Source organism: Micromys minutus, assembly GCF_963924665.1.
Source record: "Micromys minutus genome assembly, chromosome: 10".
NCBI classification, from domain to species: Eukaryota; Metazoa; Chordata; class Mammalia; order Rodentia; family Muridae; genus Micromys; species Micromys minutus.
In genome coordinates, this window is record NC_137979.1 from 11,506,163 (window position 1) to 11,524,009 (window position 17,847).

General features: G+C 49.0%; 3 protein-coding genes across 4 annotated transcripts; all 3 read left to right on the forward strand.

Annotated features, from left to right (window-relative positions):
• Nucleotides 1-148: 148 nt before the first annotated feature.
• On the forward strand, nt 149-679 carry H2AC25 (H2A clustered histone 25; the record flags this gene model as incomplete). The annotated part of the gene is made up of 1 exon (XM_080923645.1): nt 149-679. One exon carries the CDS (start codon nt 149-151, stop codon nt 539-541), a length of 393 nt encoding a protein of 130 aa, XP_080779771.1. The 3' UTR covers nt 542-679.
• A 6,701-nt stretch (nt 680-7,380) lies between these two features.
• On the forward strand, nt 7,381-7,791 carry H3-4 (H3.4 histone, cluster member; the record flags this gene model as incomplete). The annotated part of the gene is made up of 1 exon (XM_080923644.1): nt 7,381-7,791. The coding sequence occupies one exon, from the start codon at nt 7,381-7,383 to the stop codon at nt 7,789-7,791; it is 411 nt and encodes a 136-aa protein (XP_080779770.1).
• Nucleotides 7,792-10,649: 2,858 nt separating this feature from the next.
• TRIM17 (tripartite motif containing 17) lies at nt 10,650-16,054 on the forward strand (the record flags this gene model as incomplete). Of its 2 annotated transcripts, XM_080923629.1 has the most annotated exons (6): nt 10,650-11,081; nt 12,149-12,244; nt 13,297-13,527; nt 14,942-14,964; nt 15,054-15,157; nt 15,504-16,054. In XM_080923629.1, 6 exons carry the CDS (start codon nt 10,653-10,655, stop codon nt 16,052-16,054), a joined length of 1,434 nt encoding a protein of 477 aa, XP_080779755.1. The 2 variants fall into 2 exon arrangements, with proteins under 2 accessions (XP_080779755.1, XP_080779754.1); XM_080923628.1 differs by lacking the exon at nt 14,942-14,964 and having other exon boundaries at nt 10,653-11,081; nt 13,297-13,540; nt 15,038-15,157.
• Nucleotides 16,055-17,847: the final 1,793 nt, after the last annotated feature.

Sequence of the window (17,847 nt, forward strand, 5' to 3'; positions counted from 1 at the left end):
CTTTTCTGACTGGTTCATGTTGGCATCCAATAGGAAAGTGCAGTCTAGCTTCCCTCCTGATCATATATAAGAGCTTGCAGGCGCTTGCAGACTCGTGTTTGCCTGCCGTATTTTCTCTAGTTGTGTACTTTGTGGTCGTCAGTGGAAGATGTCTGGTCGTGGCAAGCAGGGCGGCAAAGCTCGTGCAAAAGCGAAATCTCGCTCTTCCCGTGCTGGCCTTCAGTTCCCAGTGGGCCGTGTGCACCGCCTTCTCCGTAAGGGTAATTACTCGGAGCGGGTGGGCGCCGGCGCCCCGGTGTACCTGGCGGCCGTGCTGGAGTACCTGACTGCCGAGATCTTGGAGCTGGCTGGCAATGCGGCCCGCGACAATAAGAAGACGCGGATCATCCCGCGCCACCTGCAGTTGGCCATCCGCAACGACGAGGAGCTCAACAAACTGCTGGGCCGCGTGACCATCGCGCAGGGCGGTGTCCTGCCCAACATCCAGGCCGTGCTCCTGCCCAAGAAGACCGAGAGCCACCACAAGGCCAAGGGCAAGTGAGGCCCTGCTGGTCGTTAGTGCTACTTTACAAAGGACACCAAAGGCTCTTTTCAGAGCCACCCCACAACCTCATTAGAAAGTGCTGTACACTGAGCCTGTCGCCAGGTTCTCACGACTCTCTTCCACGCGTTCCGGTATCCCCGCGCGGCGCCTGGGGGGCTCGCGGGAGGCTAAAGGCTTCGTCTGCTGTCACTTGGAGGCGTTCGAGTTTCTCCCCATCATTCCGGTGTCGGGCTCAAGGTTTCAGTTAACGTTCGTGTTTGGACCTTAAGGGAATACTTAATTCTATAGGAATTGGCATAAGGTTCTGTTTGGTAGATGCTAGCGTTTCTACTGAGACTGAGTAAATTGAGATGCTCACATCTAGCATGAAGTCCATTTGAATTAGGATCATAACGCCTTGGGATTTCCAAAGGTTTCTGAGGGGAGACTTGGGTATTTCAGATATCTGTTTCTATAAACGTTTTGTTACAAGGCGATTTTCAACTTCGGAGTTTGCTGGTTCCTTTTGTGGGGGTGGGGAGCCGGTCCGTAGGCTACTTCAGCCTGCTTAGTGGTGGGATCAGATGAGCCTGGTGGGCCAGCAGGCATTTGGAATCGGGTCACTTAAGTAGCTTAGCCTTGGGGAACAAAATAATTTGTATGATTTTGGTAAAACTAGGTTTGAGAGTACAGCAGAGTCCTTTGTAATAAAAGTTTAAAGGAAAACAGCATAACATCAAATGATGTTTTTAGGGGATTGGGACTTGTACAGGCAGCATGAAGAATGAATGGTTGGAATTCCAGGTAAACCAACAGGAGCATGTAAGTGGGAAAGGGAGGGGAGAGGGTTAACTGAGTTACCTTTAAATCCTCTAAAATACCTCAGAATCGGTTAACTGCTATACACTTTAAATTTTAGCAATACAGGCCATCAAGACATTATATAATGTTTATTATGTAATTTATATATACTCTACCAAAACTGGATCTGTTCAAGCCTGGGCTTTTCAGACACTCGTCCGTAACTACAAATCAATCTGCCAAAGTCGTGAAAAGCCATTTGCCTAAGGATAAGCAATTTCCTTAACAGTGAGTCTCAAGGCAATAGTCAAAAACACTGCATATAGATTATACATCTGCAAATGGGTGGTCGCAGTAAAACAAAGCCAGAGGGTTGGACCTCCAGAGATCTGTTCCTTATGTTTTATAGTTAGAATCTCTGGTTCTAGTTTTAGTTTGTACGTGTTCATAGGTCATTGTAGTTGCTTAAACGCTTGATGGTGGTTAAACTTTTTAGGAACTGAGTAATGTTAGCATTTAGTGGATATATATATAGAGAGGGGGGCGGTATTATGGAGAGGGATGCACTAGGGTAGTTTCTCAGCTCTTCTAGGCTGCTGTCAAATGCACAACCACCACCCAAAAGGAATCTTTAATTTCCCATTAGGTAAAATGTAAAGATGCAGCCCACAAACTGCCCAGGCATATGTGGCTAGTGAATAGCTAAAGAGCACAGATTCTGGATTGTGTCTACAAAATGATAGAAAGTTCCATTTAGAACAGCTGTGATCTGATCTGGTCATCTGGGCCACCGTTTCCAGAAATGTAAAATGCCAATAGCAGCTACCTTGAAAAACGAAGGTTCACTGGATCCAAGTACTCCGTGACCCATTCCCGGGTATATGCCCAATAAAATGGGAGTTCATAAAACCTAAAAGGTAGAGGAAACCAAAATGTTCATCAGCTGGTGAGGAGATTAACAAACTGTTCTCATAATGGAGCATTATTAGTCAATGAAGGGACTGGACAAGATGAATGAGCCTCCATGTCCAGAACAGGCAAAATCAGAGACAATGGATACAGAGGCTGAAAAGGGGGAGTCAGTGTGGACCTTCCTGGTGTGGTGATGGAGGAAGGCATAAGAAATGTGCCAAATGTCTCTCAACTGTGACTTTAACCTAATTTTTAAAAATTTATTTATTATATGCAAGAACACCGTAGCTGTCCTCAGACACACCAGAAGGGGGCATCAGATCCCATTACAGATGGTTGTGAGCTGCCATGTGGTTGCTGGGATCTGAACTCTGGAAGAGCAGTCAGTGCTCTTAACCACTGAGCCATCTCTCCAGCCCCTTACCTTAAGTTTTTTAAGAAACTCCGTGACTAATGACTGAGAGGGGCTGGAGAGACGACTGTGACTAAAGAGCTTGCTATGCAAGCATGAACACCTGAGCAATCCAGATCCCATATAATGCACGGCCAGGTTAGCACTTGACTAACTCTAGTGCTTCCAAGGAAGATGGGAGAATCCCTGGAAACTCACAGGCCTACCGCTGTGGTGTAGACGCCTAACAAGAGAGCCAATACCTGAGATTGTCCTCAGACCTTCATGCATGAAGACATACATGCATACCTGGGCTCACACATACATTCAAACATGCAATGCACACTCACACGTGGGGGTAGTGGGGCATGACTGGACGGAGGACAAAAAGAAGGCTGAGATGCAGTCCAGTGCCTTCTTTCTAGAATAAAACTGGCCCACCTCAGGTAAACTCATGTACCACAGTTGCCGCCATCAGAGACCATGTGGATCGGCAGGTGTGGACCTGACCCTCATAGGCTGCAGCTCTGAGCAGGCCTTGGCAGATAGCCCTGCCAGGTTCTGCCTTCAGGAATGTCGTATGGAGGTTTTTCCCTGGCCCTCTGTGTCTCTGAACACATGCCTGCGTTAGAATCCTTTCAGACACTCTCCAAGTGTTCCTGTGCACTGCTGTTTATTGAAGGCAAGAAAAAGGATGTAGCTTGAGACAGCCTCGGAAATATCTCCGGACATTGTTTGCAGCGTGTGGGAGCTCGCTACCTACCTCTGCAGCATCCTGTGTTCATCTTCTGGGTGTGGGTCTTTCCGACAGCCCCTGCTTCCCACACTTAGTCTCTACTCTGTGGGGCCATTTCTTGCAAGCTCACCCACATGTTCAATAATCTCCCACCTCAACAAAACTAAAAATGGATCTAATATATGGTCCAGCTTCCCTCCTCCTGGGCATCTCTCCAGACAAAATGAGATCAGTATGTGCGAGAGGCGTATGTATGTACTCACACCTCATTGTGGTGTTGTCAACAACTATGAGAGCTAAACATGGGACTAACCTAAATGTCCATGAAGGAGCAGACAGATATTTCCAAAAATGTAGTATAAACACAGATAAATACTACATAGGCTTAAAAAAACAAAATTTTACTTGTTGTCACATAGATAAACGTAGAGGACATTTTGGTGTCTGTCGGCATCACAGGGGATTGGTTTCAGGAGTTCCCCCAGCTTGGGCAGGTACCAAAATTTATGGGTACCCAGGATCCTTACATACAAAGCCATAGTATCTGCTTCTAACCTACAAGTGTCCTGAGTATTTTAAAGTAGGCCACCATGAGTCCTTGTCAATAACACAATGGAACTATAAGGTAAGTAGTTGTACTAGGCTGATGAAGAATCATTATCATAAAGCTCTGTCCATGTTCAGAAGAAATAACTCAAGAGAAAAGCTGAAGAGCCAGGAAAGGCCAACTGGAGAATCCGCAGGGGTAAACTGGAAAATCATGAAAGCTTCTCTAGTGGGCTAATGGGGTAGTTCAGGGACCACAGGGGCTGCACTTTTCCATACTGCCCCCCAAACTAAGCTCTGGGGTTCATAAAAAGCTCCAGGCCAGTTGGACTCAGGCTGTGTAGACTGCTGACTTCCTAATACGATGAATGGCAAAGCCAAATGGATGTCTAGGAGGCAGGGGTCTCAGGTCTCCTTGCTGCACATCATAGGTCTGGTTGCTGACCATGAGGGACCCTCTTTTCTTGTGGTATCACCAAAACCACAGCTTCCACAAATCCACACCTCTTCCCCAACTGCATGTTTATACCACCTGCTAAAGACAGCCTGCCATCCTCACTAGCATCAAGATCACATGAAGTTGCCCTCCCCCTCTAAACAGTTCCAACACACACACACCCATGATTCAACTCAAAAATGGACAAAATATACCTGTTTTAAGTATTCTTGAGTTGCTATGACAAAAAAAATATACATACAGAAATGAGATAGTTGGAGTCATTAAAATGCAACCCACACAATAGGGAACAGCATTTTCAAGCCATACATTTGATCAGATAATTAATACCCAAAACAGCAAAGCCCTATATTTTAATAGCAAACTTCTCGGATTTTAAAGAGGCAAAGGGACCCGAATAGGAATTTCTGTAAAGACACACATGATCTTTGAAATCGCTACAGTTACTGACCAATCAGACCATAGTGAGGATTCCCCTCACTTCTGCTAGGATGGCTGTCAAAAATAAAACAAGAAACAAAAGTCACGCCTTCTCTCTCTTCCAGTACTCTCTGCGTCTCTGCTTCTGGCCCACTTTCCACTTCCCGACATAATCGCCCTATTCCTTCCTAGGGATTAAACCCTGCAATGTTGTGACCAGCTCACACTAGCTAACATCGGCACGGAAGAGTGTAAAGACACATTTATGTCTACTGTCGCTCTCGCGTGTTGAGTATGCCTTGCACGTACTGCTAAATATATATTTGCTACGTTAATTTAAAACAAAGGATGTCTTCCCTGTGTAGCCAGTGATGAAACTGACGTCCCTAGCAAGCAGCATGGAGCTAAGAGGGCTCCCTGCCCCCATCTTCCACCCCAACACTAAACCTTCCTCTGATCCCTTCCTACAATTCATAGGTGCGGATTGGATAATGAATGGGAGAAATTTAGTAGGGAAAGGAAACGACAGGCTCCAGAAAGAAAAGAAGCTCCTTCCCAGATTTTGAGACGCTGCTCTGCAGTTGCATTCAGCCTTGTATGGCGCGACTTTTCTCTGGGAAGCTCAGCGCAGTCTAGTTGGAATGAACCAAAAACCAGAAACCACCCCCCCGCCCCCCAAAAATCAATAAATAAAACATATTTAAGATTATAGCGGTGGCGCCAGTAGGTGCCCAGCTCGGGAACCACCACGGTGACAGCTGCAGCTTGGCCTTCCGGAGGTGTGGGGTGCGGGCGTGTGGGAGCGGTAGTGCGGGGACGCAGGGGAGGTTTCCTCACGTCCTCTGATGCTGGAGAAGCGACGCGCTTTGCCCTCGCGAGCGCCACAGCCTGGGCTTGCTCGAGGGCGTCTTCTGATTGGTCAATCTGAAAGCTCCCGCTGATCCTATTGGCTGCGTGAGATGCAGGGAATGAAGGGCTCTAAGGCAGCGCCTTTCTCCCTGGCACCCTCAGATGTCAAACACTATGTGTCGCTGATGTCCCACGGGGTTGTGCATTCCCAGAGGCAAAAGCTCCAGTTAATTCTTTCTGAAAGTGAAGCCATTTTCCCTGTCGCTATGTCTGTCAGCTGGCACTAGAGAGCGGCGCACCGGTTCCCCGGGCACCACCACTGGACAGCCCACGTCCTCCGGTTGGTGCAGCGCCTCCCTACGCCCGCACGGCGTCACGGGCTCCCGATTCTCAGCTTTGGCGTTCACTTGCGTCTGTTTAAACTACACATACATGTTTAGAAGCAAAACTCCGTGACTGCCGCTGCGTTCTGTTTATTTTTTAGCCAAATCTGTAAGGATGCAACACAGTTTGATTTCTATCCTTTACTGGACTTTTTGAAATTATGTGGACGATCCTTTCTCATCCTTTGACGTGGTCCGAGTAACTAGCCATTATTACTATTGTTTGATGTCCAGATTATGATCCTTGACTACAATCCATGTCATCCTTGAAAGTCTTTGTTTCCGAATTTTTAAATTTTATTTTAGATCTAAAGATGTTTTACTTTGTTTGATAAAGGGTCATTTCAGCTTACACTAAAATAGTCTCAAAATTGTTATCCTTCGGATTCAGCCATCGAGTGCTGAGGTTATAAGCCTGGACCACTGTCCTTTGTGTCATGTCTTTCTTTCTTTTAGATTTATTTTTAATTAACATATGCTAACTATGCTTACTAATGGATTTCATCTTGATACACACACACACACACACACACACAGACACACACTGTCTTTGTTCACATCTACACACACATCAGCTCTCCCCTTTTTCCTCTTCACTCTTGTCACCTTTCTCTTCATAAAGACCCTCTCCACGCCCACTTTTATGCTTAAAAAAGTCTAGCTTCCACATGCTAGATTTCCCATGCCATGCTTTTCTTCCTGGATCCAGCTTACTTAACACTGTGATCTTGAGTTTTTCCCTTTTTCCAGCAAGTAACATAATTTTTTTTTCATTTTTCCCTTTTCTTTTTGTTCTATTTCTGTCCTACCCCCACTTTAAAAAAATAGTGCTTGACTATGTAGCCCTGGTTAGCCTCAAATACACAGATATCCACCGTGCTCTGCCTCACAAGTCCTGGAATTAAGCTTTACTGCTGAGCCCTCACCCGTGTCCACGCCGCCCACAGGGGCGTCCTTAAACCAGGTCGATTTTTTTTTTTTTTTTTTTTTTTTTTTAAGTATTCCAGAACTCGGAAAAACTATGCCTTGTTACAGAAAGGTTCTAGAAGGTTCTTTGTGTCTTGGAAGTCGAGGAAGGTTTATTTTTGTTTTGTTTTGAACAACAACAAAGAAAGCTCTGAGAAAATAACTTGAGTTTTTATACAGTCCCCGCTGCCCTCCTACCGAGCCTCAAACTCTGGAGACCACGCCGCTCAGAGAGAATATAAGAGGCAGGGTGTAACATAGTAGACCAATCAGAGTGGAGCATCCCATAATGCCACCCGGTGGGCAGCCAATAGGCATGCAGCTGGGTCTATAAAAGCAGCGCTGCTCGCGACTCTGCACCTGAGGAGCAGGGAAGGAAGGCGACGGCTCAGGAAGATGGCACGGACCAAGCAGACGGCACGGAAGTCGACGGGAGGCAAGGCTCCACGCAAGCAGCTAGCCACGAAGGTGGCACGCAAGAGCGCCCCAGCCACCGGCGGCGTGAAGAAGCCGCACCGCTACCACCCCGGCACGGTGGCGCTGCGCGAGATCCGGCGCTACCAGAAATCCACCGAGCTGCTGATCCGCAAGCTGCCGTTCCAGCGCTTGGTTCGTGAGATCGCCCAGGACTTCAAGACCGATCTGCGCTTCCAGAGCTCGGCCGTGATGGCGCTGCAGGAGGCCTGCGAGTCCTACCTCGTGGGGCTCTTCGAGGACACGAACCTGTGCGCTATCCATGCCAAGCGGGTGACCATCATGCCCAAAGACATCCAGTTGGCTCGGCGCATTCGCGGAGAACGGGCTTAGAGCCCCACGGGCACTGCCCATCAACCCAACGGCTCTTTTCAGAGCCACCCACTGAGTCCAGAAAAGCGTTTGTAACCTAGACTTACTCTTCAGGAGATGAAGAGAAGGAGGCCAAGTGGCTTCCCCGGGATGGCGTCAGCAGCTGATCCGCGTCCACTGAGCCGTTTGGCTTACAGAGCATCCGCTTAACGGGTGTCCGCCGTGGCCTGAACCTTTTGCAGTACAAGGTTGGCAACTGGTGATTGGCCTTGTCAAGTGGAGGTAGCTGCCCAGCTTCTACAGGCAGTAGACGCGCTGTCACAACTGCAGTGTGTTTGCGTGGTGGGTAGAATCCGAACGCATCCACTCCAGCCAAGTATGCTCTGTTAGTTGCCTTGTGTTTTGAGGCAGATTTTCCTGGAAATAGAAAGGCTAGGCATTCCTGTGCTTTAAAAGTCGGCCTTTCTGATGGAAAGCCCAACGAACTGTCTTTTACTAAAAGCCAACTTTGCCCGTCTGTTAAGGCAGTGGTAGAAGAGTCAGGGAAATGTTAACTTACATATTTCCAGGTGACACATCCAGAGAATCCTGTTAGAGGATTCCTATAGGGTAGGAAAGTCCAGATATTGTGTTAACTCAGCCTGGGTGGTGAGCAATAGGAACCTCTTAACAAGAGAATGTTTTACCCTGGAGCTTAATTCTCTGGGTGTTGCTTGCCTTGATTTCTCATCTTGTGCAGTACTGTGTGACTTCTGGTGGTGTTCTGAGGTGACAGGCATGGAGACTAACCAGCTTGCTTACTCAAATCAAACTGGGAGGGGCCTGAGATGGTTAAGTCAACTGCATGGTGGAGGGCTGAGGGGGACTAGACTGAATATAGCTGTGAAGTTAATACAGAAAACTTTACCTCTGCTGCATAGTGGAGTCATTAATGGCTGTTAAATACATAGCCAAGCGCGGCCTAATGTTGAGAATACTAAGTTGCCCATGCTATGGCCCATTGATTTGAAGGTGCTTAATGTTAACTGTGGTATGTTTTAGCATCAGTGGTATACATTACTCCTAGGGTGTGCAAATTATGTAAACATGTAATTGAAAAAAAGTTTTGAAGCCCAGTATGTCTCCAACCCCAGGCCCCAGCCCCAACCTTTCTTTGTGTGTGTGTGTGTGTGTGTGTGTGTGTGTGTGTGTGTGTGAGTGAGTGGGTGGGTGAGTGCGTGGCGGGGGGAGTGTAAAGACGGTTTCTCTGTGTGGCCCTGGCTGTCCTGGAACTGCCTCTGGCCTCAACCTCTGCCTCTCTGCTTCTGCCGAGTTCTTTCAGTTGCTGATTTCTAAATTGCCCGCTCTCCATTTTCCTAGCCTCAATCCATGCAAACCCGACCACACTTTCCCTTTAGTCCCCACTTGAGTCACCAAGTCCCCGTTTAATCTCTTTCCCCTAATCTGTTGGTTCCACAACTCTCTAGCCAAGCCATATTTCTGTCACCGCCCTGACCCTACCCTAACCAGCGAGACCCCGCCTCCACTCTGAGAGGTAGCAGCCTCAGCCCCGCCCCCGCAGCACCTCCGCCAAGTAACCCGCCTGCGTGGGTTGACGCCACAATGCCCCTCTGCCCCAGCTCCTGGTCTCCCCCAGTGCTGTAGCACAAACGCAGCCTTTCTCCCACGCGGCGCACTTGGCCCTGGCACCTAACGTAGTGCAAGGCTCCTTCCTTGTGAGTACTCCCCGTCCTGAGATTTCGCTCCTACACCGTCTGGGTCGAGATCGTAGGGGCCCCTTCTCTCCTAAGGTCGCGTGCCTTCCTGTCTGGGCCAGCCAGCCTGTCCCCCACAGTAGTCACACTTCAAACTGTGGACCACTCTGACTACATGCGTCTCCTAGATGATCCCTCATTGACAAAAGACCTTAGGTGACCTGATGTCTGTCTCTGCTCTAGGGAAGCCAGGGACCTCTACTTTCTGGCCCTGGTGGGCAGTGGTGAGGCCTTTGAGGTTAGTTCGGGAGGAGCTAGTGCCCTGTCCTCTGCTCACAGGAAGTTCAGATGACATTAACATGGAATATCCGAAGATGCCTTGGCTTTCAGGATTCAGAAGAGAGAACAAGACGGGGAGCACTGAGGGTGAACCTCATTCCCAAACTCTCAAAAAGGACCTTGGGAAGGAGGATGGGGACAGTTCAGGGTTGAGGGGTTCACATATATGTGTACCTGTGCACTTGTGTTGTATGTGCCTTCAGAGAGCATCCATGTTCACATGCCTGTGTATATGCAAATGTGCTTGCACATGTTTTCTGTGTGGTTGTGTTCATGTGTGGTTACAACCATGTTTACCCATGTGCAAGCCTGTATATGTACCTGTGTCTGCATATCTACACGTAGGCCCTGTATTTGTGTGTGCATGTGTTGTGTGTCTGTGTGTCTATATGTGCTTTGTGTTGTGTCTTTCCTGCACTGCACCTTAACTGAAAGGATGTCTATTCCTTCCTAAGGTTCTTTGTTTTTACCAGGGGTGAGTTAGACATGATTCTGACACTTGACTATTGTAGTCTCCAGGGGTGGGGATGTGGCTCCACAGCAGACATAGGGTTGAAACACAGCAGAACAGCTGGGAGTCCCCAAAGGCACAGGAGGGAGCTTGTGGCTAAGCTGACCTAGGCACCAAGTCCAAGCTTGACAGCTGAGCTTCAGTGGTCTGTCTAGCATTTGGTCAGTGGCTTGTGTCCCACATTTGGGCACCAGCTTTTGTCCCCATCTGTGAAGGATCAACAGAGGAGGCACACATGCTGTTCAGGAGCCCAGGGGAGTTGACCAGGGTGCCATTCTGTGATCCTTCTTGCTGTGGGATTCCAGTGAAAACCTTCCCCTTGTTCCTCCCCAGGAGCCATGGATGCTGTGGAACTTGCCAGACGGTTGCAAGAAGAGGCCACATGTTCCATCTGCCTCGACTACTTTACTGATCCTGTGATGACTGCCTGTGGCCACAACTTCTGCAGGGAGTGCATCCAGATGAGCTGGGAAAAGGGGAAAGGCAAGAAGGGGAAGAAGAAGCAGAAGGGCTCCTTCCCCTGCCCCGAATGCAGGGAGATGTCCCCTCAGAGGAACCTGAGGCCCAATCGCCTACTGACAAAGGTGGCTGAGATGGCCCGCCAGCACCCTGGACTGCAGAAGCGAGACCTGTGCCAAGTACACCAAGAACCCCTTAAGCTGTTCTGCCAGGATGACCAGAGCCCCATTTGTGTGGTCTGCAGGGAGGCCCAGGAGCACCGAATGCACAGAGTGTTGCCTCTGGATGAGGCTGCAAGGGAGTATAAGGTGACGCAGGGTCAGGGGTTGCACATCCAAGAGGGGGAGGGGGCGTTCAGTCAAGTTGGCCTCAGTGTGGACCATAAGAGCGCTGGCACTAACAGAGTGTGGGGGCGGGGGGGACTGTCTAGAGAGCCACAACAGGAGGAAGTATCTTTTGCCTCCAGAACAAAATAGCCGGGTGACTGACCCACATGTTCCCGAGGATGGCCTGCAGTAGCCATGTTTATTAATGAGAGGCAAGCAGAAGTAAGAACACACGGTGAGTACCAGATACAAGCAGCAAATAGATGGCAAGGCGTCATCAAATGTTTACAGCGTCCAGCAGAAGCAGTTGAGGGAGGAGCCTGATCAAGAGGGAAAAGGCAACCTCGTCAAGTAGGGGTGTGTGAACTGACGAGAAGTTGAGGCACTCAGCTGCAGAGGTGGTTTGGTTAACTGAGCGCTCTCTCTCTCTCTCTCTCTCTCTCTCTCTCTCTCTCTCTCTCTCTCTCTCTCTCTCTTTCTCTCTCTCTCTCTCTCTCCATGGATGTGCTTCTGATGACCAAAATCCCAGCTTCTTTTTTCCACATTTTTACATCACAGAATAAATAATAGTGACCTCTTTTGGGAGTGGCTTGTCTTATAGTTGTTTCTAAGCACACATTTTTAATCGGGCTATTTTCTGTTTGTTTCTTTACTCTTACCATCACATCAGAGTCAGGGGACCAGCCAATCTCAGTACAAGAGGCTTTCAAGGGCACTATTCGACAAACGCCTGGGTGTAAAATCTATGTGTGTGTGTGTGAGGGGGTGGGTGCTGATTCCAAAGCCAGTTTTTCAGTGAGTTCAGGCAGCGTAAGTCAGTTTACCAATACACTGTATATTACCATGAGCTAACCTCAGCTAAAGCCCAGGTCCAGAAAGGTCATCTCCAGGGCTCCAGCTCAGGGACCTTAGCATGGCATAGCCACTGGAATGGGAAGTTAGACCGTCCTGTCTAGGAGGATCTCTGGGGTCAGTTCAGTCAGACACCACAGTCCAGACCTGGGCAGAGATGGGATCTGCTAACCAGAGGCCTGTGTTTGTGTGTCCAGCTCAGGTTGGAAGAGGACATAAAATACCTACGGGAGGAGATGATGAAGACAGAGATACTGCAAGCCAAGGAGGAACAGACCTTAACTGAGTGGCAGGTGGGTGCCCAGACCCCTCCTCACCCAAGACAGGAAGTGCTTTTCAGGGCTTTCAGGGTCTACTGTATAGGAGGCTTCAAGGAGGATCAGGGTTCCTGCACTCTGCAGCTTTGGTGCCTGACCTGCAAACTGAGCCTACACAAGAGAAGCAGGATGTTTAAAGTTATCCTCATTTTACGTTTTGTTTTGGTTTTTTTCTTGGTATTTGCCAGCTTATTTGAACAATGTACATGCAATGCTTAGCAAGGCCACAAGAGGGCATCATATCACCTGGAACTGTGGTTTAGGAAGGATGTGAGGCATATATGGGTGCTGGAAAGCAAACCCTGGTCCTCTGGAAGAGCAGGTACTGCCCTTAACTGCTAAGCCATCTCTCCAGCCCCTTTTAAAATAGTCTTTTTATTCAGATCTTAAATAGCTCTATTTCTTTATTCTAAAACCCAGGCAATGCTTCCATACAATAAATGTGGGCTGTACCTTTGATTTTAAAGACTGAAAAAGGCTGCAGATTGGTCCTTTCTTTTCAAAAGTTATCTTCCTTATAAAGTGGAATCAGGGAGACATTAGTTAGTTGGTTAACCACATGAACAAGGATTGACTTCCTCCTGTTCACAGGAAATGGCCTGTTTGGAGCAGGAGGTAACCTGTTGGTACTTACTCTTGATCCCAGAACTTAAAGAAAGAAGCAAAAGCAAGATCTGTGTTAAAGGTCAGCTTGGACTACATAACCAGTTCCAAGCTACCCAGAGCTATATGAGGAAAGCCTATCTAAGAAGAAAAGGGAGACAAACATCACACACACACACACACACACACACACACACACACACACACACACACACGAGGGAGGGAGAGGGGGGAAAAGGAAGGAGAGGGGAAAGCAGGGATGGAGGGGCCTATTTGGCAATCTGTCAAAAGTCCTGATTCCCAACTTTGTCCAAGAATTCTAGGTCACCAAGTGCCCAGGATTGCTGTGTGGCATCCCAGAAGGAGATCCTGTCCTTTCTGGGCACATCTCATAGCCGGCTTGGGTCCCCATCCAATTCCCACAGGAGAGAGTGAAAGAGCGGAGAGAACGCATCCTGGAGGAGTTCCAGAAGGTGGTCTTATTTCTGGTGGAAGAAGAGCGGCGGCTCCTCCAGGTCCTGAAGAGCGAGGAGGAAGACACCTTGGGGAAGTTGCAGGACAGCAAGGCCTCCCTGGACCATCAAAGCCGTTCCCTGGACCTGATCCTGTTGCAGCTGGAGGAGCAGAGCCAGCAGGAGCCCCTCCATATGCTGCAGGTGAGGCCAGAGGGTGCTGAGGCATTCATGTCCTTCAGATTTCCACAAACCCAAGGGCACACCACAAGGTGGGGTGTGACAGACAGGATTAGGCTGGGCTGCTCTGCTCCTGCTGAAGGCCTCACATGACAGACAGCCCGCCAATACCTGCCAGAGTGGATGAGGACAGGCTGACTGAAGCCCCCTTTTCATCTCCCTTCACCAAGGTGGACCTGTGTCACCTCTTAGGGGCCTCCCACACTCTGACTGCTCAATACCGTGACACTAGGAATTAAATTCCGACCTGATGTTGCTGGGAACCTGACATGGCTAGACAAGGCAGGGGGACCCCTGTGGTTTTCTAGACAAGGCAGGGGGACCCCTGTGGTTTTCTAGACAAGGCAGGGGAACCTCTTGTGGTTTTCTAGGCCAGGATGTTAATGGTGCTTGAGAAGTCTGTAGAACCTGGACTTCTAGGCTGTCATCCCCACTCCTTTTCCCCAACAAACCATGTGCACTGCCCTCCCTGGAGTCTTTTCTGTGCCCCATCGTTCTATGCACCCTAACTGGATCTGCGGCCACCAGAGTTGAGAGAAAACTGCTCTCTCCTTACCCACAGCTTAACTCCCTGAATGGCTTCATTTATACTCAACCTGAAAAAATATTGAAGGGCAAAATCCAGAAGTAAACAATCCTTACATTTTTAAACTGCCTGCTATTTTGAGGAACATGATAAAATCCACTTTGGGGTGTGAATCGGTCCTTTGTTCACTATATCTATGCTGTGTGTTAGCACCGGTAACTGTCTTGGCTCTCAAAGGTGATGTGAGGTGATCTGTGGGTATGCACCAGCAATACTCACAGGAGCAGTGAAGCTGGTGATCTATATTGCCCCAGAGAAGCTTGAGCGAACCTCTGTGAAACTTGAGTGCTGAGGTTGCTTAGATGGACGGAAGCAAAGCTCACTGTAGCCCACTGTTAGGGCTGTGCTGTGCTGTTAGCATTCTCTGTGCCAGACTCATAAACAGCACCGGAATACACATGCACAAAAGCATGATATGGGAAGCAAATCCGATTCAGGGTTTACTTGCTTCAAGGGAAGAGGCATTGGGTAAAGAGCAGGGAGGTGTGGCTTGGTGGCCGAGTGCTTGCTTAGCAGGGACCCTGCCGTCTGTCTCCACTAAAGTGCTCAGCAGGTTTCCCAAGACTTGGCCTCCTCTCTGCTGACCAGACCTCAGACTTGTGAGCATGGACCGAGGAAATGCTTAGGGTCTGCCAAGTGGGAATAAAAGAGAAGATTCCAGGCAGAGCACGAAGTTGCTCTCTGGGAAGGGGCTGTCCAGTTGAGGATGTGTCCCAAAGCAGTGGGCAACAGAGGTAGCTTTGACACCAGCAAGCAGGACCAGCTCTGAACTCTCCTCCCTGTTGCTTGCAGGATGTGAAGGACACCCTGATCAGGTACTGTCACCCACAAGAGAGGTAGTGGTGGAGGTGGGTGAGGGCAGTACATGGAGACCAGAGGGGACATGAGTCCGTGTTCCCTGGAGGAAGGAGAGCCTCAGCGTGCAGTACCCAGAGGTGGTCCTCCCCACGGCTATCAAGACCGTGTGCAGAGTTCCGGGACAGATAGAGGTGCTCAAAAGTTTCCAAGGTAAGTGGAGACCCAGGTTTCCAATGACGCCAGTACTCTGGGCACTGCTCTGCCTTACCCGCCACACAGGACCAGAGCTGCCAACTAGAAATTAGTGTCACGCTGCTGAATTAAGTTTGCCCCACTTATCCCTGGTGACTCATCTCACCACCATCAACATCCGTGGGTATGTGCAGTGCAGAACATTAGGTCACCCCAACAAGCCGGGACTGGGGGAGGGGACGCTTTTGGGTGGACATGAAAAAGAGCCATTTGGCCACCATGTCCCCACCCTGTCCATGGAGGGTTCTGGCCCATCCACCTTGAATGACCCCTACTTTTCTCTGTCCACCTGGATCTTCTGCAGAGGATGTGGTGCCGGACCCCAGCTCAGCATATCCCTATCTCCTCCTGTACGAGAGCCGCCAGAGGCGGTACTTGAGCCCACCGCCGGAGGGCAGCGTCCCCTACAGCAAGGACCGGTTCCTGGCCTATCCCTGTGCTGTGGGGCAGAAGAGTTTTTCCTCTGGAAGGCACTACTGGGAAGTGGGCATGAATCTCACCGGGGATGCACTCTGGGCCTTGGGGGTGTGCAGGGACAACGTGAGCCGAAAGGACAGGGTGCTTAAGTCCCCAGAAAATGGCTTCTGGGTCGTGCAGCTGTCCAAGGGGAAAAAACATCTGTCCCTGTTCAACAATTCCGTTCCAGTCACTCTCACGGAGCCTCCCAGTCACATGGGTATCTTCCTGGACTTCCAGGCTGGGGAGGTGTCCTTCTACAGTGTGAACGATGGGTCCCATTTGCACAGCTTCTCCCAGGCTGCCTTCCCTGGGCCACTGCTGCCATTCTTCTGCTTGGGGGCTCCAAAGTCAGGCCAAATGGTCATCTCCACAGTGACCATGTGGGTGAAGGGATAGAGGCTTGGAGTCGGGCACAGACACTGGGTGTGCCATGGTTTCCCAGAAGGGAGGGTGCCCCACCACCATGGCCACCTACCTAGGATTCTCTGGGGCGCTCAGAGTTAATACCTGTGCTGGCAGGGTAACTAACCTAAATACAATCAGGATTAAAATGCTTACGTGAGAATGACTACAGATAAGATGCTAAATAGGGGAACTTTGGAAAGAGTCCTGATTATCTCAGAGTGGACTCATTACTAAATATATACCTGCTCACCAGACAAGCTGGTCTTCTGTTTTGCTGGCTTTCTCCCTCCCCCAAAGCTTGTTAATACCCCAGTTCCTGGTGCCCTTCTCTGGCCACCAGTCCTTTACAGACAAAGTGGGGTCCTACCCACTCTAGCCCTTTTAAGATAAAAGGGCTCATCTCCGCTTCTTCCACATATTCTTTCCTAGCATGCTCCCCCAAGAACCCCTCACTTCCCATTCCTGTTACAGGTTACTAGCAGTCCAGCACTCAGTTTCCCAATGTTGTCTACCACAGACATGGGGGTGGTGCTGGAAGGCTCTGGGCAGCCCAGTGCGCTGCTGGGGGGGGGATGGGGGGAAGGGGGCTACAGACACGGTAAACATGCACAGGGAAACCACCACTCAGGGGTTTCCATGTCCTTGAGGTTATCCTGCGCATCACTACTACTGTGTGTCCCTTTCTAGTGTTTTTCCTCATGGCCCCTCCTCGGGCCCAGGATAACTCTGAGATTAAAATATATTTGCAAATACTAGGCCATAAACTTTGGCTGTTCCCTAACTAGCTCGTAAGTTAATAATCCCATTATTCCAAGTTCTACCACAGGCCTGATTACCTGGTCCTCAGTTTGTTTTTTTTTTTTTTTTTTTTTAAAGATTTGTTTATTTTACGTATATGAATACACTGTCACTCTCTTCAGACACACCAGACAAGGGCATGGGATCCCATTACAGATGGTTGTGAACCACCATGTGGTTGCTGGGGATTGAACTCAGGACCTCTGGAAGAACAGTCAGTGCTCTTAACCACTGAATCTCCAGCCCCTAGTCCTCCGTTTTTGCTGCTGTATAATCAGCGTTCAGGGGTCAACCTTCCACCTGTCTCTATCCCAGCTTCCCCCTCCTCTTGCTTTGTCAGATGTCCCATCTAACTTCCTGTCTCAGCCCATTGGCCAATCAGCCTTTTATTAACAGGTGGATGCTTTTACAGTGAACAACAGAGTCTCTCTACATTTCCCCCATTTCATCTAATAAAAGGTTCCTTTTCTTACAAAATAAACTATATACCACAACAATTATGAAAACTACCAGGTAAGATTTACATTCATAATGTTCAGCCCGTATGTTTTGGCAGCCTTGGAGGAAGTATTCTATTATCAATCCTATGTTGGTGAGTTCAGAGTTTTGTACCTAAATCAATTTCTATCATAACTAGCACTGGCCAACTTAAAATCCTTAACAACTTAGGCTTAATTGTGAGACTATAACTATGTAGTCTTCAACGCCAGAGACCTGAGAAGGATAAATATCACGTGAATGTGTAGGAAGTGCGGGCAAGCAGCTTCTGAAGCTATAGAAATGACAAGCTCGCTGCTTGGAGTTCCCCAAAATTCCTACATAACGGAGCATCAATCTTCAGCCTTCTGGCCCAGTGTATCTGACTTAGTGAAGCAGGAATTATGAAGGACTTGATGACCTCGTTCTTTAAAGCTCCGCAGTTGAGTTCTCTGTGTCCCAGTTTGTCCATTGTGGACACTATTCTGTCAGCAGTTGAAACACGGACT